Source organism: Prinia subflava, chromosome 10 (genome assembly GCF_021018805.1).
Source record: "Prinia subflava isolate CZ2003 ecotype Zambia chromosome 10, Cam_Psub_1.2, whole genome shotgun sequence".
Lineage (NCBI taxonomy): Eukaryota > Metazoa > Chordata > Aves > Passeriformes > Cisticolidae > Prinia > Prinia subflava.
Window position 1 is genome coordinate 26,634,717 of NC_086256.1, and position 27,988 is coordinate 26,662,704.

The 27,988-nt window shown below is 49.7% G+C and overlaps 1 protein-coding gene across 2 annotated transcripts; it reads right to left on the reverse strand.

Moving 5' to 3' along the window:
* On the reverse strand, positions 1–27,988 carry TNR (tenascin R). Of its 2 annotated transcripts, none has more exons than XM_063406915.1 (21): positions 27,493–27,988; positions 24,306–24,782; positions 23,610–23,873; positions 22,680–22,795; positions 20,145–20,295; positions 17,282–17,551; positions 15,364–15,549; positions 12,589–12,678; positions 12,213–12,476; positions 11,300–11,569; positions 11,070–11,189; positions 10,422–10,565; positions 9,674–9,793; positions 9,231–9,368; positions 8,467–8,597; positions 7,257–7,389; positions 4,154–4,305; positions 3,134–3,230; positions 2,269–2,430; positions 552–715; positions 1–120 (listed from the first exon to the last, which is right to left on the reverse strand). In XM_063406915.1, exons 1-21 carry the CDS (start codon positions 27,986–27,988, stop codon positions 1–3), a joined length of 4,065 nt encoding a protein of 1,354 aa, XP_063262985.1. The 2 variants fall into 2 exon arrangements, with proteins under 2 accessions (XP_063262985.1, XP_063262984.1); XM_063406914.1 differs by having other exon boundaries at positions 9,231–9,374.

Genomic DNA, 27,988 nt, shown 5'->3' on the forward strand with positions numbered 1-27,988 from the left:
TCAGAGCTGTAGGGACCGTCGCTTCCTCCCGGAGATGTTACGGTGGTTGTAAGGTCGCATCTTCATTTCCACAAAGGGGATGGAGAACTCGTGGCCTTTCCAGTGGTACCAGTTAATCCCCTGGCAGGAGGGAGAGAAAAACAGAGAGTAAGGAAAGGCCCCAACAAGAAACTACAGTGGGAGAGGAAGGCAACAAGGTTGGTTGCTGTGGAGAAGCCAGAAGGAAAAACTTGCTGTATCAGGAGCAAGCAACTCCCCTGCTTCAATGGGTTGATCGTTTTTTTCCCACTACTCAAAGGCTGATGAAATTTCATGTAGGTAATTTTTTTAATCTAACACACTACAGCAAATTACTATGGCAGCGTGTGTGAGGCACAAAGCATTAGCCCAGTTGGCTTGAAGGTGGCTCCCTTTGCTCTAGCTTGTGTGGTGGGGTCATGCCACAGTTCTGACCCTGGTGCACCGATCACACAGCCCCAGCCCTAACCTAGGCTTGCTGACGTGTTTCCCTAGAGGAAATTGCAGAGGTTTCAGCCCAGCCGTGCCCTTACCTGACTGTGCCGGGACTCTCCGTACTTGCCGTTGAGGTTGGTGCGGTGGCAGTTCTTATACCACCAGGCCCCTTTGTAGGACATGGCACAGTTGGTCACAGCAACATCGTTGTCCCTGTCCTTGGTGGAGAAGGGGCGTCCCTGGTGATAGGAGAGGGAGTCTCCTGTGGAAAGAGGTGCCTTTAAGGGTGGTGGAGTCTGAGTTATCTGGTCTTTTCACAGGGAAATTAGAATATTCTGGTTCTGCAGTAACCATTCCAATCAATGACTCAAGCAGCTGACAGTCTGGGAATAATGTTAACTGGAGCTGTTCACAACTGGTTCATCTGAGGTCCTCTGCTGTCTGTTTAGGATCAGTGCAGACCATTGCAAATCTTAGAGACTTACTGGCTTTGTCAGATAAAGTGCTTTGGATCTGAACTTCAGTGCTTCAGAAATTAATTTTGGCATCCCTGATATCCCATGGCTTGGCTCTGCTACATAACTTCAGGATGCTTTCAGCCTCCTTTCCTGTTGGCCAAAGGGAGCTTTTTCTCTCACAGATCAAACATTCATCTCCTGAGCCAAGATGCTTGGCCACCTTTGCTGTCTGTGCATAAGAGGAAGAAGTTTTTGGAAGGTGTGTGATGCCTTTATTCCACCAAAGCCTCTAACCTCATCCTCACTAGATAACTAGAGAGCTGCTTTTGCATGAAAGAAAAGCTGGAGTAAAATATGGTCAATTGAGTGATGTACTCACATGAGACATTCTAAATATGCTCCCTGGTAACCCCTAAGGACATATGAAGTGGACCCATGCTGGCTGTGTGCAATCCAGCCATAGAGAGAAAAAATATTAGAAAATCTCTTGGCAATGAACCATTTGTTGAGCCCTGGGTCCCTTAGCTCAAGATGGAGCAGAAGCTTCTTGCCTGGATGGCTAGAAGCAGAGTTTGCATTGCAAAGGGGACAGAATCATGTCTGCACAGCCCTATTACTGCCATCCTTGGCAGTAAGTTGGGTCCCTTGTGCCCTGGATTTGAGGTTAGAGCAAGTGCTTTGTTGCACACCCATCAAGATTCCTGTCACCTCTCTTCCAGTGGCATCTAACTGGTATTGAATAGGGAAATTCCTGCATCTTGGGTATGTCGTGGGGTTCCACCTAGTACACCTGGAAGTTTTGTCACAGAGGCTTGCACTGGGCATGCACCTCCCAGATGAAGGAAGTTCAGTTGTACCCCTTCTCCCTTCTTGAGGAAGAGATCCCCTGTGCCCTCCTTCTAGTGCCCACTCTTTTCTGGTTTGCAACTCTAACTCTCCTGAACCAACCAAGCAAGCAGGTGTGACAGTGCCCTTGCAAAACTGGGCACTGTTTGGCCTTTACGTGAGGAAATGACTCAGAGGATTTTGGATTTTTCCATAGCTGTGGAAAGGCGATAAATACAGCCTCCAGCACGACATCAATAGCCAGCTGTGGCTATTGCCAAGTGAGATGACACCTCTGATGATTGACTTGGTTATTTGAACAGCAATGTCTCTGATATTAAGTATTTAATCCCCAATGGAAAATTCCGTGTCGTTAGTGGGATTTATCAGCCTGGTTAACACAATGGACTGCATGAAGGCAGAAAGGACTATGGGTTTTTGTCTTGCTGCTCTAAACAAGTGGGATTTTACGCTGGGATTTCCTTTACAGTCACAAGATTTCCCCAGATCCTTGCTGGCAATGAGGCTGTACCTGAAGTGCCGTTGTAGTCCCCAATTCTCAGCTTGTAGAGGCTCCGGGAGTCGCCAATGGAGAACTTGTCGTAGTAGGCGTATGCCGCTTCCTGGCCATCCCTCATGTCTATCCGCAGCTCGTAGCGCCCCTGAGATGTGATCCTGTGGATGTTGTCCAAGCCTGTCGAGACAGCGAAACACCCAGTGAGACCTGGTGCCCGGATCTGCTGCGTGAACAAACAAAGCTCTAGGCAAATAAAACAGAGTGGGAAATGAGAGCAAGGAGAGAATCAAAGGGCAGCAGCTCTTGCGGTGAGTCTCCTGTCACTGCTGGAGTCTCTGTCCCCACTCGAGCTTCACTTCCCTGTGTCTATGGGCAGGGGGTTCAAGGCCCAGGTTCAGATTTCTTCATGCTGCTGAAGCTTGGAACATTCAGCTGTTGAGCCCTGGTGCTACCTGTGTTGTTGTTAAGCTCCCATATAAGCCAAAGTGTGCTTAGGCTGTGGGTGCCTTTGGCTCCTGTTCAGGTTTTGGAGTTGTGCTGTCCCCCACTCCTTTCCTGCTTCCATTGGACTTTCTGGCCACCAGTGCAACCTGTAGTCATCCAGTGGACAATGATGGGGTTTGGTCCATGAAAACTGGCAGGATACCCCCCTTCTCTCCTCGAGAGAGCCAACTGGGGAGCTGCTGACCTTCACAGTGTGCCTTTATGTGGTGTGCCTCTGCATGAGTTCCTAAGGTAAAGGGCAGGGAATGAACAGAAGGAAAACTGTCTGAGGGAGAATGTAGAGGAATGTGGTGAAGGGCAAGGAGCCAACAGCTGACACAGTGCTCATGGAACTTAGGTTTGACACATCAATAAAGGCAACCAGGGAAGGTCATACCCAGCCAAAACTCATCCTCCAAGTTTCCAAAGCCAACCCGGTAATCTGCCCATTTCCGGAAGAAATCGGTCAGCCCGTTCTGCCGCCGCTGGAAGACCTGATGTGGAGAAAGATCACAGGGAAAATCATAATGATGGAGATGACAAACAGCTTTGCCAGGCTTTGGACACATAAAGATAATAAAGATAATAATTTTTCTTTCCATTGTGCCTTTCAGGGGAGAAAATTGTAATGCGCATGTAGCTTGCATTAATAGCAACCATGCAATTAATTCATGTGCAGGTGTAGAAACCAAAGAGATATTAGATAATGTCCAAAGCCAATCAATGGTAGAGTAGGAAGGAACTGGCCTCGAGGTTTCTGCTTTAACTAATACATGGTGCCTCTGGTTTTCTAGCATGTAATTCAGCTTTGAGCTGGCTATTTCTGATATCCAAGGGGATGCTCTGAAGCAGAGTGAGAGGGAAATTTACTGGCTAGAAATCAGCATTTGAGGAAGCCCATTATTTTTGTTTTTGACTCCACATCTACCAGAGTTTTGTGTAATGTGTGTAAGTAAGAGATTGACATGAATAAGATCAAAGCACCATGGCATTATTTACTTACACTGTCAGTCCATCTATGTCAAGACAAGCAGTGTTTGTGCAGTTCAAAAGCCAAACAGGCATTTGTTTCTAAAGTTCTCCTGTGCAGACTCAACTGGGGTGATGCCTGACACCCTCCTTCTGCAGGCAGCATGAATCATTCCCCACGAAAGCTACCAGCCATTAATTTCATTTCTAGAACAATAAATCAGCTTCACTTACAGATTTTGCTCTCCAGAAGCAATGCAAACATGTCAAATAAATCAAAGGGCATTTCTCCAAGTGGAACTATTATTACCGGAGCGTGGGCCATTCCCTGTGGCGTGGGAAATGAGGCATGTGATGCTGAGCCTGCTGTCATTCCCGTGCTTTGCTGGTAGGGGCTCAGTTACTTTGTGGTGGGGACAGCATGCAGGACAACCACACGGATACTCACAATCCATCCTCCTCCGTCAGTGGTCATGTCACAGTACACCGGCAGCCGCTGGCTGAGGTCCCCGTTGATGGAGATGGTGTACACCCCGCTCAGCGTGTCTCCATTCATCAGGTGTTGGGCACAGTCCTGAGGGTTAGCAAAGACACGTCCTCCTGCAAAATTAAAAAAAAAAGGCAAAACTGAAGCAAAGAGACACCTTTTCCCCATGCCTCTGGCTCCACTAGTTTCAATCCCAGAAAAATCTGTGTTAGCTTCTGCACTCCAAGTAATTCCACGAGGCAATGAGATTTTACATCTGCCATCAACCTCAGAGGACTTGCTGGAAAAAAAAAGTGTGCATATATTATTTATTCTTCCATATGTCATGTACTGGAAGGGTGCATGGTAAGATCACGATGAATGATGAGGGATGGCACTTCTTGGACCATCTTTCTGCACTGTGTAGGAAACCCTGGGGTTTAAGCTGTCACCAGCATATTTAGACAGCTGTGAAAATACCAAAACCTGTTCTCCTCTCAGGATTGCCAGCTCCAATCAAGTTTTATAACTTTACTCATTCTGTTAACATTCTCCTGATTCTCCATGCCCTTGGAAATGATGGTGGACTTATGATGAGCTAATTGTCACTTGCAAGCTGAGCAGGAATGAGGCTGTGTGAGATGTTAGGGGTAGGTAGCATGGGCTGTGTGACTGTGCTACAGGTGTTCTCTAATGAGGAAACACCTCATTTTGTGGTCAGAGTTTAGGAGAGTCTTAATTATGACAGTTATTTTGGCAGTATTGGAATGTCAGCTCTGGGAACAATTTTTTCTTATTTAAGACAAAAGAGGGAAATACATCTTTTTCTTTGATGTTGGTGCGTATGGATGATGGAATAAATGAGTGCAGAGCTGGCAATGTGGACGTGGTTTTCAAGGATGTCTCTATAACAAACTGAGAAGGTGTGAAGCACCTTCAGATCTTCTATGCTGCATGTGTCCATCACAATTGTGTAGCATCCCACAGGACCAAGGCACAACCCTTGTCTGTTGCTTCCCACTTGGATTTATTCCCTCCCACCTTGTGACCTGAAAACTTGGAGGTCATTGCTGTGTCCAAATGCTGAAGATCCTCTCTTTTTTTCTCCCCATCTTCATGATCTGTAGCACAGTCTGGTGAGAAATTGTTTGTATTTTATAGTATCCAACAATGAAAATTTCTTCAATGACAGCCACACTGGGCTCCCCTGAGCTCTGTGGAGATTGCTTGTTACTTAATTTATATTCATATCTTTAAGAGCCAAGGAGATCTTGAAAGACATTTCAAACCACTATAAATTATAAATACTGCATCTGTTTCTTCCTTTTGTCTCATCTGTATACAATTCCCCAAGAACCTTATGCAAACATGAAACAAAAGAGGCTGAGCTATTAATATGTCAGAGGGAATAGAAGAACCCCGGGATGTGTACTGTAAGCAGAAGGAAGCTAAACAATTTAAATAAAGCCTGAGTGGCTTTTTTTTTTTTTGTCCTTTAAGACAAGTCCTTGTTCTCTGCAAAGTGCCTTGATGCATTGCCAAAGTAAGCTGAATTGCAGATCTGGATGCTTTGATGAGAGATGCTGTCCATGGATTGCATTGCCTTGGTGATAGCTCCTGGTTGCTTGTGTCTCATCAACATTGGGGTAAGTGGGGTGAAACTCACTTGTTGCTAACGCCCATCTTCATCTTCAAAGCAAGTTAGATGTGTTGGATGCTGCATCAGCTGGCAATGGGGACTAACATTGCTCAGGGCTGACATTTCTGTTTGATGGAAAAGGTGCTCTCCTTGCTTAATGTAAGTGGGTTTCTGCTGCTTTATCCCACCTGAGAGGTCACCTCCATGCAGCCTCAAAGATTACATGTGTTTTTCTATCACTGCCTGAATTGTACTGGCTTTAGCGCATGTGTAAGAGGCAAGAATAACAGGAAAGCCTGTTTTGTAGATGTATTAGAGAAATAATTTCTTCTTTTGTTGTCATAAATAGTTTCTGTTACCTCTTGAAAGCTTTGCATGTACCTGAGATGGGGAAGTATCCATGCCAGATTCAAAGAAAACTCTCCTAACTGAACTGGCAGTGCAGATGGGAGGAATTTTGGTGGACATCATCTTGAGACTTCTCAGTGCTGTTGACACCCAGGAAAAACATGATTGGATTGAGCACTGAGCAAGATGCATTCTGTCTATAGGTGCCCTGGCCTAGCTATGGTTTTCAAAGAGGACAAGGGACAATTTGCTTTGCATAATTTCTGTTATGAATGGTTGCCGAGGATGGGAGCAATGGTGACATTCTCATGCAAGCTTCATTCTTAGAGGAGAAGTATTCTGTCTGTGCGGGTCGTGGTGACTGTGGATGCCCACCTTTTGATTCGAAAGGAAATCATTCCCATTACTTTAGTGCCTTAGTGGATTGTAAATGCTCTAGAATGAGAGTGGGGAAGAATCATGCAATTAGATAAAGTGCTGGCTCTGCTGTCTGTGACTCCACTGGTGGTGGTGGAGATGCACCTGTTACATATTTCCAGGAATACTCGAACCCTGAAAACTTTCAAAGTCAAATTCAACAGGGCTCTGAGCAATCTGGTCAAGTTGAAGGTGACCCTGCTTGCTGCAGGGGGATTGAACTAGATGATCCTTAAAGATTCTTTCCCACCCAAAGTGTTCTATCTTTCTTTGATATTTGTGAGCAATCAGATCATGTCTACAGCATGGAGACAAAGGCTGGGTCCTTTCCCAGGAGCATACCTCTTGATATGTGTTGTTGATTTTAGTGGGTATTTTTTCCTCTGTTTATGCACTTGAGGACGGACATGGGCAAGGCAAAGGGCCTGGTAGATGGTTCCTGGTCTGAAGCTCGAATCCCCTTGCTCTGGGCTGGGTCTTGTGTTTGAATCATAGATCCTTCAGCCATTAACTTTTGTAGCGAAGCAGCGCTGTGGGTCATGGCACTGGAAGTACCCCTCTATGGGTCATGATGGAATGCTGCCTGAGGAGGGAAATGCTGCCTAAGAGCAGTCCCTTCCTACCAGCATGATATGTGGGCCAGCCTCCAGCTGTCTGAGTGGATGCAGAGTGAGTGCTCACCTGTGGTGAAGGTGGTTGAGATGAGGCCGCTGCGCATGGCGTTCTGGGCAGCTTGCAGGTGCACCGTGTACTCCGTGGTCTCAGAAAGCCCCTCCAGGCGGATCCACGTGTCCTCGGCATCCACAATCAGCTCCTGTACATGGGTCCCAGAAGGAGGCAGACACCAAGAGCAACAGATGAGAAAAGCGATGGGGAGCCTAAAGAGCAAGTGAGGAGGGAAGGGAAGCACAAACTACCGCAGCCCTTGGAGCCTGGCCAAGGAGCATTGTGTGACTGCTTAAACCCCTGGACTGAGGAACATGAGATCAGTCAATATAGTCAACATTTCGGAATGGGGCCAAGGAGCATTGCATGACTGCTTAAACCCCTGGACTGAGTGAACGTGAGATCCATCAATATAGCCAACATTTCAGAATGGTTTGGGGGAAAGCAACCTGGTTTGGAGATGGATTGAAATGTTTGCAGTCTGTGTCCTCTGCCTCCTGGGTCTGTTGGGATCTGTGTGCCCTCGGTACAAGACATGACTGATTGCCCAAGCAGCGCAAGGAGCAGAGCTGGACAAACCTGGTTATCAGCCAGTTTTGACTGTGTCAATTCCTGTCATGTTAATGTTTCCGGTTGTTGGCCAGTGCCACAAAGCATTATTGAATCCCTTCTGCAAAGCTATTATCCTCTTATATATATATTATATTTTCCTTTGCTGGTGTGAGCCAATCACACCAGCAAAGGAAACCGGACTATTTGCCATGACGTATTTCTGATAGTGTTTGTTGCAGCTCCTCCAGACAGGCAGATGTGGATGCACTCATTAAATAATCAAATGTATTGTATTTCAGAATTGATTAGCTTTCTGTGCCTATCTTCCTTTTTGCAGGAAGAGCAAATGGCATTTTTAGCATCTCTGCAGAATAATATTCTCCTGCCTCAGCTTGCTTGTGTTTCACAAGCTGTGACTTTACCCTGTTCCTCCAAACTTTCCAGGTAACCCCTCTATGCCCAGACCAGGAGGTGTGCATAATCATTTTGCCTGAGGCAATCTCTTCTTGCTTTTCCCCATTATCCTGCATAGCAGGAAGTAGTGTCTGCTGTTCTGGTCTCCTTGAGCCGGTGAGCATTGTTCTTTTGCTTTGTTTGGCTTCTCCTGCTTGTTTTACTATGGTCTTATGATTCCCTGGCTTGACGAGCCTCTTTTGTGTGAGGACTCACTCACCTTGCGGCTGCCATCGGCGGATCTGTAGGTCATGACATAATTCTCGATCTCTCCCACGGGAGGAACCCAGGACAGCAGGGCGCTCCGCCGCGTGACTTCACTGGCTGTCAGATTTGTTGGAGGATCCAAAACTGCAAGAGTGGATAGGGTCCAAGGAAAGTGCAATTTCTGACACACAGCCACCTCGGCCCTGCTTCCCAACTCAGTACGCTGAGATTCAACATTACAACACTGAGCTACAGCCCAAAGTCCATCCTCACCCTCAGTTTCAAGACCTCATCACCCATCCCCAGTCTTGAAGAGAGCTCTGCAAACCCTCTAGAACTCCTCCTCTACCTGCATCCCATCTTAAGGGTAACAGCTGTGAAATTCATGTGCTATGGGACCTGTCAAGCTGTTTGTGAGCAAAATGGGTTGTCATGTTCTTCTGGACTATGACCTTGGGCAAAAAAATCACATGGTCAGGGGTCTGCTCAGGAAACCACATCCAGGAGAAAACACCAGAAGAAGGGATGGATGGATGGATGGATGGATGGATGGATGGGTGGATGAGCGTTGAAAGAGTGAAAATGATGTTTGATGCTTGTTGATTAAAATTCTGTTCTTGTGTTGTGCCCTGCTGGTATTTGGGATTGGTGTTTTGGTACATGGCTACCTCTACACCCACCCTATGTAACAAGAGCTTCGGCTCAGCCTTGCTGGCTGCTTTTCCCGGGGTGGGAGCATGGCTGGGGATGGGGAGTGAGGGAAGTGGTTGTACGTACGAGTAGTGAAGTTGGTGGTGACGGTCTGGCTGGTGAGAGGCCCGCTGGTGGCATACATAGAGACTGTGTAGGTGGTGCTGGGCAGCAGGTTGGTCAGCTGGTACTCCTGGTTGTCTCCATCCACCAGAATTGTTTCTCCTGCAACTGTAAGCAAAAAGGGATGAGTTAGGGTAGACATTCAAGGTGGTTCTCCAAAATGTGTCTCTGGATATGACCTCATGAGTAAAAGCACTTCTATTGCTGAAACGCCGTAAGGTACTGTGCAGCAGCTGAGCTGTAGTGCTGCTGTTCAGTCTTAAGGGTGGTCTAATTTTCCCCACAATCCCTATAAAACCCAAGACAAGAGCTCCTGCCCTACTCCCTCTGTGAAGGGCACCCACTTAGCTCTGGGCTTTGGGATGGGAGAGAGATTGAGATGAGCTGAAACAGAGCTCCGGGTGTACCTGCGCGACGTGTAAGGATGAGGACATAGCTTTCCACCTCCGACAGCGGCGGGTTCCACTGCAGCAGCGCCTCGGTGGGAGTGATGTTGGTGGCCGTGACCCCCAGGGGGACATCCATGGCTGCATGGGGGAGAGATCCAGAGAGTCAGAGGCGTTAGGAGACTGGACTGTGAACTGGAAGGGCATTTGTGGCGTATTGCTCTATGTCCTGCCCTGCTGCCCAGACACGTGCCTGCACAGGAGTTACTGCTGCCCCAGCTGGAGTGCAGAGTGTCATAGCTTGTGCTACTCTGCTACCTGGGCTGCTCTTCCACTCTTTTCTTGATGCTCTGGCATGTTAGGTGTTTTCTTTAGGTTTTGAGGAGTCTGGGGATAGCAGGTTTTATTCTTGCAGCAGATGCTGTTTGTGACAGGGCTTCCCTAGGGATTATTTCTGGAAATCTGTACTCTGTTTAGGAAAGTTGTCATGATTGCCCAGCTTCATGTTTCTGGCTCCCCTATGCCTGGTACACAGGTTTATCACTTTTACCCATGACTACCCATGCACATTTGGGATAAACTTTGCTGAGACATACTTCAAAAGCCCACACTGAGCCCTTATGAGCCCTGCTTATCATCTCCAACTTGTATCCAGCTGGTGTGAGGTCCAGTCAACTGAGTATTAGTGCAAGCAGGGACTGCCAGCCCAGGGCACGGGTGAACCTGACACTGTTTGATTGTTCCCTGCCCACCAAGAGCTCCTTCCCACCTGTGTAGGCAGTGATGGAGGCCAGTTCGCTCTCCTCCCGGCCCCGCACGCTCTTCACCCCGATCTCATACTTGGTGGCAGGCTGCAGGTCCTGGAGGGTGTACTCGGTGGTATCCCTGGAGATGGCCATACTGTCTGTCCTCCCTGCAGAGATGGAGCCAAGAGCTTTGACATCACGGCTGGCCCCATCCCTGGGGCTCAGGAGGGGCTTGGGAGGGGAGGGCAGTTCCACCAGACAACTGAGGTAACTGGGTTTCATGCTTGCAGGTGCCACACATCCTGTGTGTCCTGGCCTTTTCACCATTATTGACAAAACTGGGGCCAAGGGAGATGAGGTAGTTGAAGCAGATGAGGGAGGTGGGATTTCACGTTTGAGCCCTGAATTTAAGCATCTCTGGGGAGGGCACACTGTTGGGGGCCATTCTGTGTGCCCCTCTGTGCTGAGCTGGCTGCAGTGGTCCCTTCCCATCCTCATCCCAGACACCCTATCCTCTGCCCTGTAGCCAGTCCCAGTTACTGGCCCCTTTGCCCAGGGCACTGAGATGCTGCCTGGGTGAGAATGACCTCGTGGCTTGCTTGGGCCAGTGGGTGGAGGGAGGGTTGGCAGCTGTGAACTCAGGCATGAACAGGAGTGTTCTGGGCTGTTACCTTCAGCAGCACGGTAGGACATTCTATAGTGGTCAAAGACAGCGATGGGAGCGCTCCAGTAGACTGTCATGGACTCCTGGGTGACGTTGCCCACCCTGAGGTCCTTTGGTGCGTCAATCCCTGGTGAGATGGAGCACAAAGAAAAGCTGTGGGAGGCAGGTCCACTCCCCGTGCCCTTGCCTGCCCTCCCCGGTGGTATCCCGTGCCTGGTGGGGGGTGTCCCGTGGTACCTGTTGTGATGGAGCCCACGACGGGCTCAGAGCTGATGGTGCCGTGCACGGTCACCAGTGACACCAGGTACTCGGTGGATGGCTGCAAGCCCGTCAGGCTGGTGTGTCTGCGGGTGCCATCAAGGGTGACCTGCTGTGCCTCCTCCTCCTCATCCCGGGGGCTGTAGGTGAGGATGAGGCGGTCTGCTGGTGGGGATGGGTCACTCCATGTGACATTCACACTGGAGGATGTCAGCTGGGAGAAGTGCAGCTGTGAGATGGGCCGGACACCTGGAAGATGGAGAGGAGAGATGCAACCCCAACCAACTGCAGATCCTTACCTCCACGTTTTTCCCAGTGCTTGTACGGGAAATACTTAAAAGAGGTGGCAAAGCTGAAGATCTGGGCTCTCCATTGATCTGAAACTGTGCTGGGATCAAGAGGCAGAAGCAGGAGAGAAAAAATAGTGCTTTTCTCAGCTCCACCTGCAAACATCCTCCATCCCAGACCCATATGGTGGGTGATGGAACTGTGCCACTACAGATGGTATGTGTTGTCTGCATTTCATGACTGCAGACTTTTCAGCCAGAGGTCCTTGTGAGGTCCCAAGGCTTCATTTCTTCCTCCTATGGACATACAGGCCACCCTGACACAGAGGACAGCAGAGAGCTCTCTGTTTTCCCCAATTCTGTCTTGTCCTTTTGGGAGCCTCCAGCAAAACAAGTGTGTTCAGTGCTGCTGGCCAAAGGGATTGTGCCACCATATTGTCACAAGGCCATCCTCCTTTTGAGGTCAACTGCTCCAGTGTGGACACATTGACCCCAGCTCTCATCCCCGTCACCACTTTAAGAGTTTTGGTGCCAGGGATGCAGTGGGATGGCAGAGGTGCCAGCAGGGTCTGTGCCCTTGCTGCCATCCCAGCTTGCTTCTCTACCTGTGAAGGCATCCACGGTGGCCTCCAGGCTCTGCTGCCGTCCCCTCTCAGCGATTATGGAGATTGTGTACTCCGTCCCGGGCTCCAGCTCCGAGAGGGTGAGCTGAGACTCGTCCCGGGACACTGTCACTTCAGAGGCCATTCCTGAGGCAGGGGTGAAGGTGATGCGGTAGTGGTCGATGGGCCCCGTGGCTTTGGTCCAAGCCAGTGAGATGGACGTGTCAGTGGAGGCTGTCACCACGAGGTCCCGTGGGCTGTCCAGCTCTGTGGGAGAGGGTTGGTGCAGAGCTTTGTCCCCATGCACAGACTGTCCTATGGGATCATCTGAGCCACAGCAGCCAGCTGTGCTTGGAGCAGGCAGTGGGGCCAAACTCACCAGTCCTGGCATTCATGGTTGCTGGCACACTCTGCTGGCTGTCCATCACAGCTGAAATCCCGATGCCATACTCCGTTCCCGGCACCAGATCTACCAGGGAGTGCAAAGAACATGGAGGGGTTTGAGAGCAGCACCTGGCACAGTGACCTCGGGGGGTGTGTGACCCCTTCTTCCACCTTCCATAGGTGGGGACAGGGGAGGACCCTCCAGAGCATCCCTGGGGTTAGCAGCTCTCCCACAGGTCAGTAGTTCCTCTGCACACTGCAGAAGAGCTGAGTCTTTTAAAAAAGCCTTGTGATGCCTTTGGACTGGGAATTTGGATTATTTTAGCTCAGAAACAAGCCATTTTTAAAAGTTGTTGCTGAAGTCTGCTGTAATTGCTGGCAGTGAGACAGAAGCTCTTGTGTGTGTGAGCTGAGATGGGAACGATAAAGTACCTTTATTTTTTTCCAAAGTGATGCAACATCAAATATTGTCACAGGGCTGGTGTCTTGGAGAGAAATAAATTATGCAGAGTAAATGAAATACACATTAACTGGGAAAGGTGCAGTCTTTCTGGGAGCTGAATCTAGCCCTGTTCCTTGAGGTGGACATATCCTGAGGTGCCTCTTTCAAGCAACTTGGGAATTGAGCTCATCCAGCTCCTTTCCTTTTGCACTGCTTTATCCCCATGGGATATCTCTTGCCTCTGCCTGTCACTTCTGCTTGGCTGCTGGTGGCTTTATTCCCCGCTTCCCTCTGCTTCATGATCTTTCCCACAAAGTTAGAAAAAGCCATAAACTCCAGCTCAGCCTCACCGTGCCTTGTCCAGGGGCATCATCCCCTGGAGACACCAAAACCTTTCCCAAGAGATCCGGAAAGAGGGACACTCCCCTCTCCTCCCCTGCTTTTCTCTTGCTACAGTGCAGTCTCAATGATGGGGGAGAAGATGCACCCCCTTGTCCCTGCTCAATTTGTGTCAAAAGTATTCTGGAAAGAAGAGCCTGGCAGAAGGGAAGGAGAAGGAAGAAATGAGCAGCAGGATATAAACCTTTTTCCCAGCTCTTTTGGGTTGAGCAAAATTATGGTTATTTCTGTGCAAATGCTGATTTTTAATAGAGACTATAGGTCAGGGCCAGGCTTGTTACACTTTTAAGCTTAATCTTTGATAAACAGTGCCATTCCTCACTGCTTTTCCTGCACATAGATGAGATGGCTGAAAGAATTGCTGATTGCTCTCATACCATGGATCCCACCAGGTCCTGGATGACTAGGAAAAAAATCCAATGGGTTTTGCACAGCATCCAACAAGACTGGAGGACATGACTACTCTGTACATAATGGAGCTATGGGAGAGGCTCATGTGGCATCCACACTATGACTATCATAGCTTTTTTTTTTGCTAGCAGAATGGTTTTTTCGTTATTTTCTGCTATGACTCAGTTGTTCTTTTTTAAATTGGTTTATTACATAGTACCCTGGGGATTGGAATCAATGCACTTGCGTGATGATGGAGGCACTATATAAAAAAATCATTCTCTACAACTGACTTAAGAATCTGCATCTCTGCAGCTTGCCCTGGTTGGGTTTCTTGCACCCTTGCCTGGGTCTGGCAGAGCCTTGGCAGCTTTTTTTAGTTTTATGAAGAAAAACAAGATACTTCAGGCTGCCACATACTCCAAGGCAAACTAAAGTCAAGCCAAGGATATCATTACAGTGTGTCACTGTTGTGCCTCTGCCCAGGGAGGAAGATTTGGCCCATTTTTAATGCTTCTTTTCACCTACAAAGCCAATAGATGTCTAAAGGAAAGCCAGCAGGAGTCCAGCACTGTGTCTCTGATCTCATCCTACTTCTCCCCATGCATCCTCATGACAAACACAGAAGAAACCAGCCCTAATTTCTGCATTCCACATTTTTCAAGATAACTGCCCTAATTGCCTTGCTGCCCTCCAGCCTTTCTTGTGACTCTGCTGCTGTGTCCGTAACTTAACTTTTGACCTTCCCACTGAACTCTCTCCTGTAACTCCATATGGCAGATTCTTGAGCCCTTGAAGGTCCTGGAAAGGCAGAGAGTCAACATGGTAGAACCTGGTGTCCTGCCATACTGAAAAACTTCAAGATGAATGAGAGAACATTTTTGCATATAATTCTTTTCTTTGCTCAAAATACGCCACCGGAGCAGCAAATCCATAGGGTAAGCATTTCTAGTCAAAAAACAAGGAAATCACGTCTCATATGGTGCTTTGTTGTGTTGCTGCATAAGGTGTTTGGGGCTTTCCTGGCAGTGGGAGGTGGGTGGTGTTTGCAGCCTCTCTGCTGGCCTGAATAACGTACCACTTAAAGGACTTGCTCAAAACTAGCATCTGCAGATTTGGGTCTGCTTTGAGCCCGATTTGGAAAATGGCAAAAAACTCGGGCAGCCTGGCTCCCCATCACTGCCCACGGGAGATCATCACCCATGGCTCTTTCCAAACAAGCAAAAAAAAAAGAGAAGGGTGAAATTATATTTTCATGTAGATCAGCCTAAACAGACTTCTCATTTCTCACTTTGCTCCTTGCCAGCTCTATTTGCTGCCTGGACAGATCCCTGCTGAAGGTGCATCACTTGGAGGTGTACCCAGGCCCACCCAGGGGAAAACGAGCTCTGTCCCAAGGAAAACCCTCAAAACAACCTCAAACACGTGCCAGCACAAGGACGGCTGAGTCTTGGTGTGCCGATTCGGGTTCTCCATTGCCCTACCAGCGTGAGAGCAGGAGGATGAAGGGGGAGGAAGGGCGCGTGGGAGCGCGCATACCTGCGAGGGTGGCGCGGGTGGTGGGGCCGGTGTCGCGCGGCACCAGGACCTCGTGGTAGTGCTCCCCGGCCAGGGTGCTGTAGACCACCCTGTAGCTGTGCGCCTCGGCCTCGCTGTTGTCCCAAGCCAGCTCGAGGCTGGCGGGGCTCCGCGAACCCACCCGCAGGTTCTTGGGGGCATCGATCTCTGTGACACAAGGGAGAGAGGCACGGTCTCACCGCTGGGAACACACCCCTCGCCTCGCAGTGAGACAGCACAGCAGGGGTGCCTGGCTGGGACATCCGGGAGGTCCCACACGCGGTCCCTCCTCCCCTGAGCATGTCCTGGCAGGAGGGGCTGGAACATTCGCTTCCTGCCCGGCACAGACTGCGGGATGCCACCCAGGAGAGTGATGCCAGTGCTGGGCACTCGCAGCATCCTCAGTAAGCTGGTTGGGCAGCTAATTCCATGCTTTTTCAAATAGAAAACTCTTTTCCCCCATATTAGAGTAAAAGAAACTGTGGCACTGTGAGTAAGAGAAAAAGGGCTCTCTAGTAGCCATGCACTGGCCTGAACTGCTCTTAGAAGAAAACCTTGAGCATCTTTATAGGCTCATTCACACTCAGACATTGCCCAGAGGGTTTGTTTATTGGTGCTGCTTAGGCTGTGTACTGAATCTGCTCTGGTTTGCACAGTTAAACCCCTCTGGTGAGCATCAGCTTGGGGCTGGGCACCAGCACACAGTGGGTAATGGTGATGGATCTCAGTTTGTGGGGGTATTTTTATGTTGCCTTTTAGAAATAAAGCGAGGAAGGCCAACGCAGCAAATCAGTTGGGGCAAGCATCTCATCTGAAATATTTATCTGTAGAGATATGTACACACACAATTCACGTACCACAGTTATTACAGTAGGAGCCTCATATTCAGCAGTAATGTACATGAAAAATAATTTATATACTGTAAACCAGCATGGAAATACACACTCTGACTCCTCCTTTATGGCATGGTAAATTAAAACTGTTAGCTATCTGCAGGCTTAACATTAATTAATAAGTTTTACTGACCAGTTAGGGTGTTCAGAGAAGATATAAAACAAGATAACCATGTCCCTGGCTGTGCTGCTTTCAGCTGCTTGACTGCTGATTCCTTGGTCAAGGCACCTGCCTTGGCTCTTGATACTGCATGGGAGCGAGTGTCACCTTGAATTCAGACCTGTACTGAGACTTTTGGTGCTTTTGAGAATTGTGCATTGAACTATGGGCACTCTGAAGGACATAAACTGCTGAGTTCTAGAGTTCTAAGCTGTAGGTCTGAACAGGCACTGGAGCTGGGGGGGATGTGTGTCCCAGGCAGGTTCAGCCTTGATGCTGCAGCAAGACATGGCCAAGATGAGGTGGGCTGGGGGTTTATCATCTAAATATGGGGGTTGAGTCCATCCATGCCTCGTCACTGCCATCTGGGATCACCTGGACTGCCCTGGGGACCGTATGAGCACCCCTGTGGGGCATAGGACATAAAGACCCACAGGGCATAAAGAGGGCCTGTTGCCCTGGAGGCTTAGTGGCTAAACAGCCACTAGCAGCGGTGGGGCAGAGGGCAGTTTTAGGGTGTGTATTTTAGGGTGAGCTGAATCATTTGCTCTGCCTTACTCTGTGACAGGATGCAAGGAACCTGCATTCAGGTGTCTCCATTCAAACCTGCATTTTAACCATTGTGTTTTCATTCCACTTCTCCCTCCTAGCACACCACATTAAACCCCAGCTCACTTGTGTCAGGGGAAAAACAGGTATCACTAAACCCCAGATGCAAAGACCCCTCAGTTTTTCTCTGGATACGTCCTTGTTTCAGGACAGCCCACCTGCAGATGGCAGCAAGCCATCTTGCCAGAGGCTCAAAAACTCTCACCAGTTCTCCCAGCAAGGCCGGCTAGCTAGCTACCTGTGGTGAACTGGGCAAAGGCCGGCTGGCTCTCGTTGGCGCCCCGGAGGGCGCTGACGGCGAGGTGGTAGCGGGCGCCGGGGCGCAGGGCCTGCAGGGAGTACTGGCTGAGGGGGGGCTGCAGGCGGAAGGTGGTCCTGCCGCCCTCCCCGTCCGCCAGCCCGTACTTCAGCAGGATGGCGTCCACCTTGGCGCGCGGCGGCGTCCACTCCACGAAGGCCACCGTGTCCGAGACGTCCCGCACCAGGATCTGCGTCGGGCCGTCAATGACTGCGGAGGAGGGGGAAACGGGCACCTGTTATTTTGGGAGAGGTGGATGGGGAAAGGTGGCAGCTTTGGGGACGCCAAGCTTCAACCTGACCTCCAAAGTGGTGGGCTTTAGTACTTGGGGGCAAGGGAGAGAGGTGGCATGGGCAAGAGACAGGAGCCTGACCCCAAGGTACTTAGGGGGTTTGGTCCTCATGGGTTCCCAGCCCTTGTCCCACTCTCCTGTCTCTTTTCTGAACCCTCTCCACTTTCTGTGAACACCAGAGCAGGACCCAGCAGCTCTTTCTTTGATACCCATTACAGCTGTAATGTAAGTCATGCCCTTCTCTTGAGCTGGTTGTCAGCAATAATTCCTCCTCAGTTTTTTAAGGTGGTATTTCCCAGGATATAACACTCCTATCTAACTGCAACGCACTTTCTTTGCTCTTAGATAACTGCTTGTATTTTTGCATTGAAAAACATGCAATTTTCCTTTGTGCCCAATTCTTCAAACTATCCAAACAACTTCTATTGATGTTCTTCTACTCAATTTACTCTTTTCTGAGCCTTTCATCATTGGCAAAATTTATCAGCAACAGTATTATGTCTTTTGAAAGGTGTTGACAATGTGTTAAATAATGTGGGGAAAGGACAAGATCCAAACATTGAGAACTGAGGAATGTCTCTAGAAATGTTCCTGCTTTGGTGCCAGCTCCTGGTTTGTCCTTAAACTGAGGGATCAGCTCATAACGCTGTTGGTGTCTTGGCAGTGGGAAGAGAGGAGAAAATGCAACTGCACTGGTGAATCTTCATAACTAGCTGGGTGTGGGGCTATGGCAGGTGTCCAAAAAACCCCTTCAGATAAAAGGTTTTTAGCTAAATTCATACCAGGGATCTACTGGGAGACCTTTTTGGACATTTCTGTGCTTTTTTTTTTGGCTAAGATTTGGGCCCTTCTTTCCTCCACATCCCCCAACACTCAGCCTTTGGACATCCTGGGCTCAAGCCTGGCTGATGGATGCTTTGAGTCCAGCAGGACTTAACCACTACATGGATGGATGGATGGATGGATGGATGGATGGATGGAGCCAAGCCTTGCCATCGCTCCTGTGCCATGGCAGTGCTCATGCATGAAGCCTGCTGGGCAGCCTGATTTATCACTTAGATGATCACAAGGTGGGTGAAAAAGCCCACTTTGTTTCTGTAATTTAGACTATACCTCATATAGATATAACTAACATACTGCATATCTTAGAGAAGGACAGTATAGAATAAGGGTCTGCTGAATGCTGCACCTCAGGGCTGGAAGTTCTGCGGGAAAAGCATGTGGGCAGGGCTGGGAAGAGCAGGGAGGGTTAGAAAAAGACATGGAGGAATTTGGAGTGGTGAGGTGAGGTCTGGGGACAAAACAGCAGAGGAGGGAGCACAGCTGGGAAGCCCAGTGTTCAGGTAGGAGCTGGCTCCCCAGGTCATGCATACCCTCAATCTCCAAATACTTCATGTTGTCCAGTCATCCAGGTGATCCACATCTACTTAGCTGTGTGGCATAAAACCATGCCTTTTCTGCCTGATCCTGGCACAAGGTGTGGAGGAAGAGCAAGGGTGATGGGGATAAAGCTCTGGGATGCTGCAGAGGAGCAGACACGCCAGCACAGGGATGCCTTCATGGAGCACAGATCCGGGAGTCCACTGCTCCACCTGCACTCCCTGCAAAGGTCAGCCCTTGAGTCTGAAGTACCAGCTTCTATTTTTGCTGACTTCCCAGGGAAAGGAAGTTTCGGGCTTGACCAGGAGATGTCTCTATTAAGCCACGTCGAGCTGAAAGCGGCGGCAAAGCAGGAGGAGAGGACTGTGCTGGGGAAGCTCAGACCTGCAACAAACTGCTGCGGTGGAGGGACCCTCCCTTCACTCTCACCGGTGCCTCAATTAGCAGCACCTTATTACAGCCCTCCGGCAGCTATTGAAGCGCTGTTTCCTTTTGGAACCACTCGGAGGTAGTAGACGTCTGCCTGGCTTTCAAGGCAGACTGCAACAGATCTGGTGTGAGGAGCCTCTTCTCCCCTGTGAGCTCTGCCCATCACTGCATCTCCTTCAGCAGAAAGACACAGCTGAATTTTCTCTGGTCTACGGGATGGACCAGTGAGTGGCCAAATTGGTTAGGAAGGGACATGCTGTTGCTCCTGGCTCCCTGCCCTGCTGCCTGATTTGCCTGAATAGGTGGAAGTTGAGGGTATTTAATGCCACAAAAGCAGGTGGGAGTTTTAATCTGTTATATATGAGCAAGTAATACATTTGTAGATATATTTCTTGAGGGCATCCAGCCTCCAAAATGTGAGATTAGCAGAGAAGAATAATTTATCCAGATATACAATAAAAGCAGAACTGAGTCTTCACTCCCAACCCCATTAACCTCGCCACGGTTTCTGCGCTTGTAGCAATTTAAGAGAGAGAGGGACAAAATACTGCATGAAGAAGCTGTTGCTGCAATGTTTGGGCACCTGGCTGCCGTCAGTGTCATCCCTGCCCATGCAGTGCCAGCTGCTCTTGCTGATGGGGCTTCATTTTTGGGACCAAGCCCTGGGCACTGTTGTGTTGCCCCCAGGTCAGGCTCACTCACGGGTTGAGACGCTGTCGGAGGTGGGAGGGCTTCTGGCTTGTTCCTTCAGGGCCACGAGGGTGACAGTGTACTCTTCCCCTGGCTTCAGCCCCGTCTGGTTGAAGGTGGTGACACTGCTGGGGAGCTGGGCGATCACACCACCCTCGTTATTCTGTCAGGGAATGAAATAAGCATTAACCCTCCCCCACCAACTGGTGTTTTGGGGGGACTGATGCACAGAGAGGAGGTGCCCCTCATCCTTCCACGGCCCACTCTGCATCCCCAAATCACATCATCACCTTGGCACACCCCGCCATGGAGGAAGAAACCTGGGATGAAGCCACCCACCAAGTGTGGAGTCGTGTTGGTGGGCTGCAAAATCCTCCCCACCCCTCCTCCCTCCCCAGCTTCTGTATTTTGCCATTTGTGCCTCTGCTGTTCTTTAGAATAGGAAAGACGATTAAACCAAAGCCTTGGCTAGACTTGTTTTCCCAGCTCTTCAGGTGCCAGGAGCCTTTTGTTGTTGATGTATAGGTATGAAGCTGTGAGGTCTTTATTTTGCCGTCCCCTGCTTTTTAACCATCTTTAGCACACTCATTTAAACCTTGCAGGTTTGCCCTGAAAAACTGCAAGGCTTTAAACAACTGCACATGTAACCCCTCCTGCCAGTGTTTGGACAAAGGATCTTTTCTTGCTGCTGTCTTCACTAATAACATGCTAAACAAATCTTTGCACATAACTCTCAATTCATATTCATCTCTTTTCTCATTAAACAGGAAATCTTCCATTTTGGCCATCAATTGCCATTTTACCTTTCCTAATTTTCTTTGCTAAATCTGTCTTCTCTTTGTCTTTTTCCCACCCCATCCCCAGTGCAGGCAGCAGATGGGCAATCCTGCCTGGTTCAGCTTTTTTGGGGGTGAGAGCATTGTGAAGACCATGGAAGGAGAGTGGAAAGAGCTCTGCAGGAAGCTGCAAGCATCCTCGTTGAGCTGCTGAGGACCAAATTAGCATCTTCTCACCCAGTTTTGGGGAAGACAGGGAAGTCAATTCTTCTCACAGAAGTTGGATGCTGCAGTTATAACTCTGTTGTTTTTAGCCTTTGGGAATGGGGTTTGGGGTTGTTTGAGGTGTGGCAATGTTTTGCATGTACCCAAGCAAGCATTGCTTGCAGGGCAGTAAAGGACACAGCACCCTCTGCCTAATTTGAGGGGAAAAGCTGGTGATGGAGACAAGAGAGGCAAATTTTGGCAGCTGATGGGCAGGAGCATGACTGTGATTTTATGTTTTGGTTCATGGATTTGAGAACTTTAAAGCCCAGTGAGCACATCCCTTCCCTACCCAAGACCCTGCATCCAGGAACCTTTTGCATCTTATCTGCCTTTAAATACCCAAACATTTCCATGTATTTTTAAGTTTAAGCTTAAAAACGGAAAAGAGAACCAAGGGTTTGCATTTATCTGCTTCAGGGGGATGCTGTTCAGCTTAATTCCTGAGTAATGGTGAAATGGTTGAAAGAGTATTTTTTCCTACCAAAAGCTTTTCTCTGATACTGCTGTATTTTCCAGCTTTAATCCTAAATGGTGACTGAAAATTATCCCAGGGTCTACACCTGCATTACCTGAGCTTCAAATTCTGACACAATTTGCATGTGGATGTAGCCAACATTGCATCAAGAATCTTCCAGCAACTCTTTGGAAATGAAAGAATTGAGTTGTTTAAGGCAAATGGGCCCTTGCTTTGTGCTGTGCAATGATATTTTATAGTTAAGGGTATGTAAAACTTTGGGGCTAAATTCTGCAGTTTTCCACTGCCCAGAGCTGCCTTTGATTCCAGTGAAGGTTTTGTACAAGTGAAAACATCATAATTGAGCCCTTAATCAGCATTTCTTTTACTGCTGGAGCTTGAATACTCTTGTAAAGAGGCTCCATATACAATTGAAGCTATACTTATGGCTAAATAGTGTAGAAATTATGAATATAGATTAAATACTTGATGTACAATTTTTGTTGCTGCGCACAGAAAATACGGGGTATTTAGGGCAACATTTTTATCCTTTCATCTTTTCTGGCACGATTTCTACCTGCTCGTCACTGCGATTAAAATTCCATGGCAGGAATTAAGCGTGCGTGTGACTCGGGGATGCTGAAGGTTGTTGTCTGAGAGCCAGCAGCTGCTCGCTTTCATCCAGGCTGCTTTGGGGAGCTTAGTGTAGACAGCAGGGCAAGAAAGAGGAGGAGGAGGAGAAAGAGTCATTGCAAAGGAGATGGAAATGAAAAAGAGGGCACAACAACAAGAGGCAGCAAGGCTGGAAGGTTTTTTTCCCCATCACTGGAATTTTTGGGGGACATTTCTTTGAGGACATGTATGGCTTGACACAAAAACTAATGGGGAAATGCAGGCTGGCTGGGGAGTCTGATGTGCAGCACACAAATGGCAAACGCAGGCTGGGTGTTTTGGGAAGGGGGTAATTGGAAACTGATTTAGGATCCACGCACTGGGTGCTGTCAGGGTGACCGGGTACACCCTGCAATGCCAGGAGTGTGGCAGCAGTACCTTGGGAATGAAGCTGATCTCCCAGCCGTCGAAGGGGAAGGAGAAGGGCTCCCACTGCACCTCTGCCGTTGTCTCTGTGATGGTCTTGAACTTCAGCCCCTGCGGTGTGGCGAGGTCTGGAAGGGAGCAGGGGGTGGTGAGCAGAGCGGGGTGGGTGTGCACATGCTGCTGTACCCACCCTGCTCCCTGGGGGTGTTTTGTTATCTGGGCAACAAAAACACGGAAACTTCTGGTAACTGTTACCAAAATTCCTTTTTCCCTGCTCCACGTGGGTTGGAGGCAAAAGAGGGAAAAGCCTGGACCTATGGACACTGAAGCATCCCACTGCACCATCTTTTGAACAAAGTGAATGATGGGGTTACCAAGGGGTGTCTGGATAGTTTCTGGTTTTTCCCTGCTCTCTGTATCCTTAGTCTTCAAGAAACCCTTCTGGAAGCTGGCATTACAGCTTGATACTCCTGTTGCCCTCTGTGCATCACAGTCCTGGTCAGGACTGTGTTTCTCCTGATGGAGAGCAGCAGCCCCTCTTGCTGCATTATCATCTGCCCTCTATCATGGGGAGTCATCATGGGGAATTATCTGTTCAGGAGTGGGAGGAGAACCTGAGACTTCCGTGTTAAATTGTAGTATTTTCTCTGAGAAAAAAAAATGTAATGTTTTGGGCCACATTCTGGGGGCTTCAATCAAACTCTGGAAGCTTTTTCTTCTTTTTAGACATCCAGATTTTCATCCAAAAGTCTTTGGATGAGTCTTTCTGAAGAGGATGGACACATTTCCTCCTTTCCTATATCCCTACACAGATACTTTTTTTCCCCCTTTTTGAAGGCTCAGCTTTCTGCTGCTAGAAGGGATTTTTGGAAAAAGTGAGCCAGCTTGGGCATCCTCTCAGGATACATGGGTAGCAAGCGACAAATGCAGTAGGATACTCACTAGTCATCACCCTGGAGGTAACAGGCATGCTGAAGACGTCACTGATGACTGCATAGATGCTGACATTGTAGGCAACACCAGGCTCCAGGTCCGTGATGGTGATGCTGCTCCAGTCCCCGGGCACCCTCTGCTGGAGCTGGGTGCCCCCTGGCACCGCGGGCTGGTACGAGACCACGTACTCGGTGGCTGCCCCGGGGCTGTCCCAAGCCAGCTCGATGGAGCTGTCGCTGATCCCCGTCACCCGCAGGTTTCCAGGAGGAGACACTGGTGGGAAGGACAGAGTATGGAGAGTGTCAGGGTGTGCGTGGCTTATTCCTCCACTCCTGTGGGAGGGTGTGTAGGTCTTCTGGTGGGACATGAGCACAGGCTGGGCATTATGTGCTATCTGTGGTTGTCTGAGCAGCTATAGCAAGGTGAAGGCTCAGGAGAACTTGTTGCACTAAGGGTTTAGCCCCCATGTTGGGGTGAACCTCACTAGCTTTTTGCTCACCTCCCAAACTTTTGTCCAAGGTGTCTTTGGGGACAGGGATAACAGGGAGGTAGCCACGCTGTGGGCCCTCAGTGTGTCCTAAGTGACGCTCTCTGCCGGGTATGGCTTTCTCCCAGGCTTCGCGGCGCTCCCCTATGGGACTCTGGGCACCTTGAAACCCTTGCTTGTACACTCAGTCTGTCTCTGCTCACACATGCCCCCTCTACCTGCTGAGCAGTCCTGCCCGCCGTAGCCTTCCTCGCAGACGCAGAGCCCGTCGCGGCAGAGCCCGCGGCCGCTGCAGGCGCTGGGGCAGTGCAGCCGGGCGCAGTCCTCGCCGGCGAAGCCCTCCTGGCACACGCAGGTGCCGTTCACGCAGTGCCCCCGGCCCGAGCAGTCGCGGGGGCAGCGCAGCTGGGAGCAGTCCTCCCCGGTGAAACCCTCCTCGCACACGCACTCGCCGTCCACGCAGAGCCCGCGGGAGCCGCAGCCGGCGGGGCAGCGCAGCTGGGAGCAGTCCTCGCCCCCGTAGTCGTTGTCGCAGATGCACTGGCCCTCCAGGCACACGCCGCGGCTGGAGCAGCCCCGGGGGCAGCGGGGCTCGGAGCAGTTGCTGCCTGCCCAGCCCTCCATGCACACGCAGCTGCACGACTCCAGGCTGAAATTCCCGTGGCCGCTGCACTGCGGGATGTAATCCAGCTGCCCTGCAAGGATGCAGGACCGAGGGTCAGAACCCACCCGGGGGGAGGTGGGAAAAGGTCAGTTTTGGTCTCAGGTCAGCCCTCTGAAGGGCTGGAGAAGGGGGCACGTGTGGGGCAAGGGGCGGATAGCCCTTCCTCTGAGCATGCCCAGCTCTAGCGAGCTGGTAGCTTTAGGGCTGAAAAGGAAAGAATTGGTGGTACGGGGTCATGGTGGGTGTAGGGAGCAGTGGCCTCCATAACCATGGGTGCCATCAACCTTGAGGTGGTGTGGGTGCTCCCTTTGGTTTCTCTCCAGCTCAGCACTCAGTTGATAGGAACTTCCCTAGAACTCTTACTGGAAATAAAACCTTCCCTGGCCCTCTGCACCAGCTATGACTCCTCTGTGCTCACGTCTACCCACTTCTCCTTTTGATAGATGATAAATCCCCACCTGCTTTCTCTCTCTCTTATACAAAGTAGATGTGTACCCAAAGACATCATCCCTTTCCTGGTGATTGTGATTAAGCAAGAACTGTTGGCTTTGGGCACGCTCAGGCTGTGGAAAAGCAGGGACAGCACAAGGGCTCTGTGGCCAGCCCCTCTAATGCCCCCTCTTTACCTGGCAGCCTAGCACAGGATGCTCTGAGGTGAGGAGGGATGATGGGGATGAAGGCACCAGTCACTGACACTGCTAATGCTCCCTGTTTTGCCCTGAAACAGAGCCATTGCTCCAGCTAAGGCTTTATCCCAGGCAGGCTAACCTTTCCTTGCTGATTTTTACTGCTTTTCCTCATGTGAACTGAGGAAGAACAAAAACCTTTTCTGTGCTTCCTCCAAACCGTGGGAAACCTTTGCACCCCAAAGACCCCCAAGCCCCAGTACTCTGTCCCCAGCTAATTTTTCCATCCTAGCTGACCTTTCTGAGCAGCTCTTCCAGTGGGGGATGTAGCAGATGCTCATGTAAAAGCAGCTCAGTTACATGCTGTGCCAGACAGATCCATTTGGGTTGCTTTGCAGGACAATTGCCATCCAAACTGCAAATACTGGCAATGCCAGGCAGGATCTCTTCAGATCTCAGCCTCTAGTTAAGTTACCAAGGATGAGAGAGGATGCTTGTAAGTGTGCTGGAGGAAAGAGGCTTTCCTCAGGGAAATGCCTTGGGTGGTGGGGTAGAGATCCTGATCTCCTTTGCAGTGCAGTGAATTGAAAGCAACTCTGGTAAAAAGAAATGAAATTACTCCAGTTTTAGCTCGGCACATCTGTGATGGGAGTGGGGACTCCACCAAGCAATGAATGTTTAATGGGACTGTCTGCGTATGTTGCAAATAACCCAAATAGGCCCATCAGAGTTTCAAATTAATTCCTTGAAAACAGGTTTTTCCCATAGCATTTCCTATGTGATTTTAACCCTCACTTTGCACAGACTGCTGTTTCCTGTTTGGTCTTAGTTATTAACACAGCTGATGAATGTGGCATTGGGGGGGATGTGGGCTGAAGATGTGGCTGGGAACACATTGACTTCCACTGGCCACATGATAGATGCCAGCCCAAACCATCCTGATGTGTGTCCATCCTTGTTTCTCCCTCCCTCACCAACACACCTTTGGTGGAACTCTTGACCTGAGCATTGGTTGCACCCATTTCATTTTAATGTGTCCTACACATAGAGGTGTTGGAGTACCACTGGAAAAAATAACACTAATAGCTGCAAAACTTTAAAAAAAATGCAGTGAGTATTGGGGGGTAAAAGGTTGCTTTTAATTTCTCTTCCTTTCTGTTGCTGTTCTTGGTGGGAAAAGCATGGAGAAAAGCTTGGTGGAAAGATGCTCTGTGTGGCTCTCCCTGCTTAGTGTTTTGTTCCCTGCAAGGAGCCCTGGTGGGTTGAAGGCATGAGCAGGGCTGGGCTGTATTTGGGTTGGATGCCCTTTGAGACAGTCCCTCTTCCTCAAGACAAGGAAAACTATCAGTATGCAGGCCCCTGTACCATGGAGATGCAGCTGCTAGCCCAAACCTTCCTGACCCATCTCGTTTCAGCTGAATGCTGCTTTCCTGACCCTGAGGGCCAGCTGAGGTGAACCGAGGGGCTGCCTTTAAAGGAGTAACCCCAACGGGACCTCTTGGAGGTCTCCACAAAAGCACATCTTTTTATTCAGATGAAATATCATGTTGATGGGTTGGTGCCCTTTTTTTAAGGTTTTGTTTGATTATTTAATGTATTTTTGGTATTTTTAATCCTTCTTTTTTAAACTTGGCTTTCCAGAAGTGTTCACTCCTCCACGAGAGGGGGAGTGATGAAGGGGCTTACTGCCAACTCCTATGGGGCTGCCTTCTGCCCAGGGACAGCTTCCTGAGCAGCAGCTACACCTCTGCTCCCTGTCCCACAGGCAATGGCAGATGTCTAAGAGTGTTGTAAGGTCTGCAGAGTTGGGAGATCCCCCTGCTCACCCCTAACCAGCTGTAATTCCATTCCTAAAGGGGATTCAGCTCTCTCTCCATTACAGAGTTTTTGCAGCAAGTGGGGCATGGGCACTCAAGTGATCAAAGCCTCCCGGGGGTTTTCCTGCCTTAGAGGACTTAGGGTAATTTTTTCACTAAAACCACAGCCCCATCATGGGTAAACATTGGTTTTCCTCTGCCACCACTCTGAGTGGCATCATCAGGTTTTGTATTATTTCTCCTGCCTTTTGCTCAAGCCCTCAGTCCCCAGCAAGAGCTAACAGGATGGCATTACTACCTGTGGCTGCATTTTCTTGGCAGCAATTGGAGGTGCATTGGTCCCGGAGGATGGAGACCTCCCTCTCCAGCATCTCAATCCTGCTCAGCAGCTCCTGCAGGGATGGGAGGGAGGTGGAGCACTTGCAGGCCTGCTTGGGCATGTTTATCCTGTGGGTGAAGGTGACCTGGCTCTCGCTGTCGGAGGTCTGCTCCGTGTACTCTGCCAGCCGGTCGTCTTCTGCACTCACCTCCTCGGCCGAAGACTTGAACACGGAGGAGCAGCAGCTGTCCAGCGGGATGTTGATGTTGTAGATGTGGTGGAAGACCATGGGCTGCTCTTTGACAGGTGGGCTGCAGTTGGCAAGGCCGCTTGCCTCGTCCACCGCTGTCCTCTCAGCCGGCTCTGCTGTCATCTCCAGCCGGCACTCAAAAGGCTTGAGGACAGCGCCCAGCAGGAGCAAGTTGAAGCTGATGACCACATTCCTCAGGACCAGGTTTTCACCATCAGTCCCCAT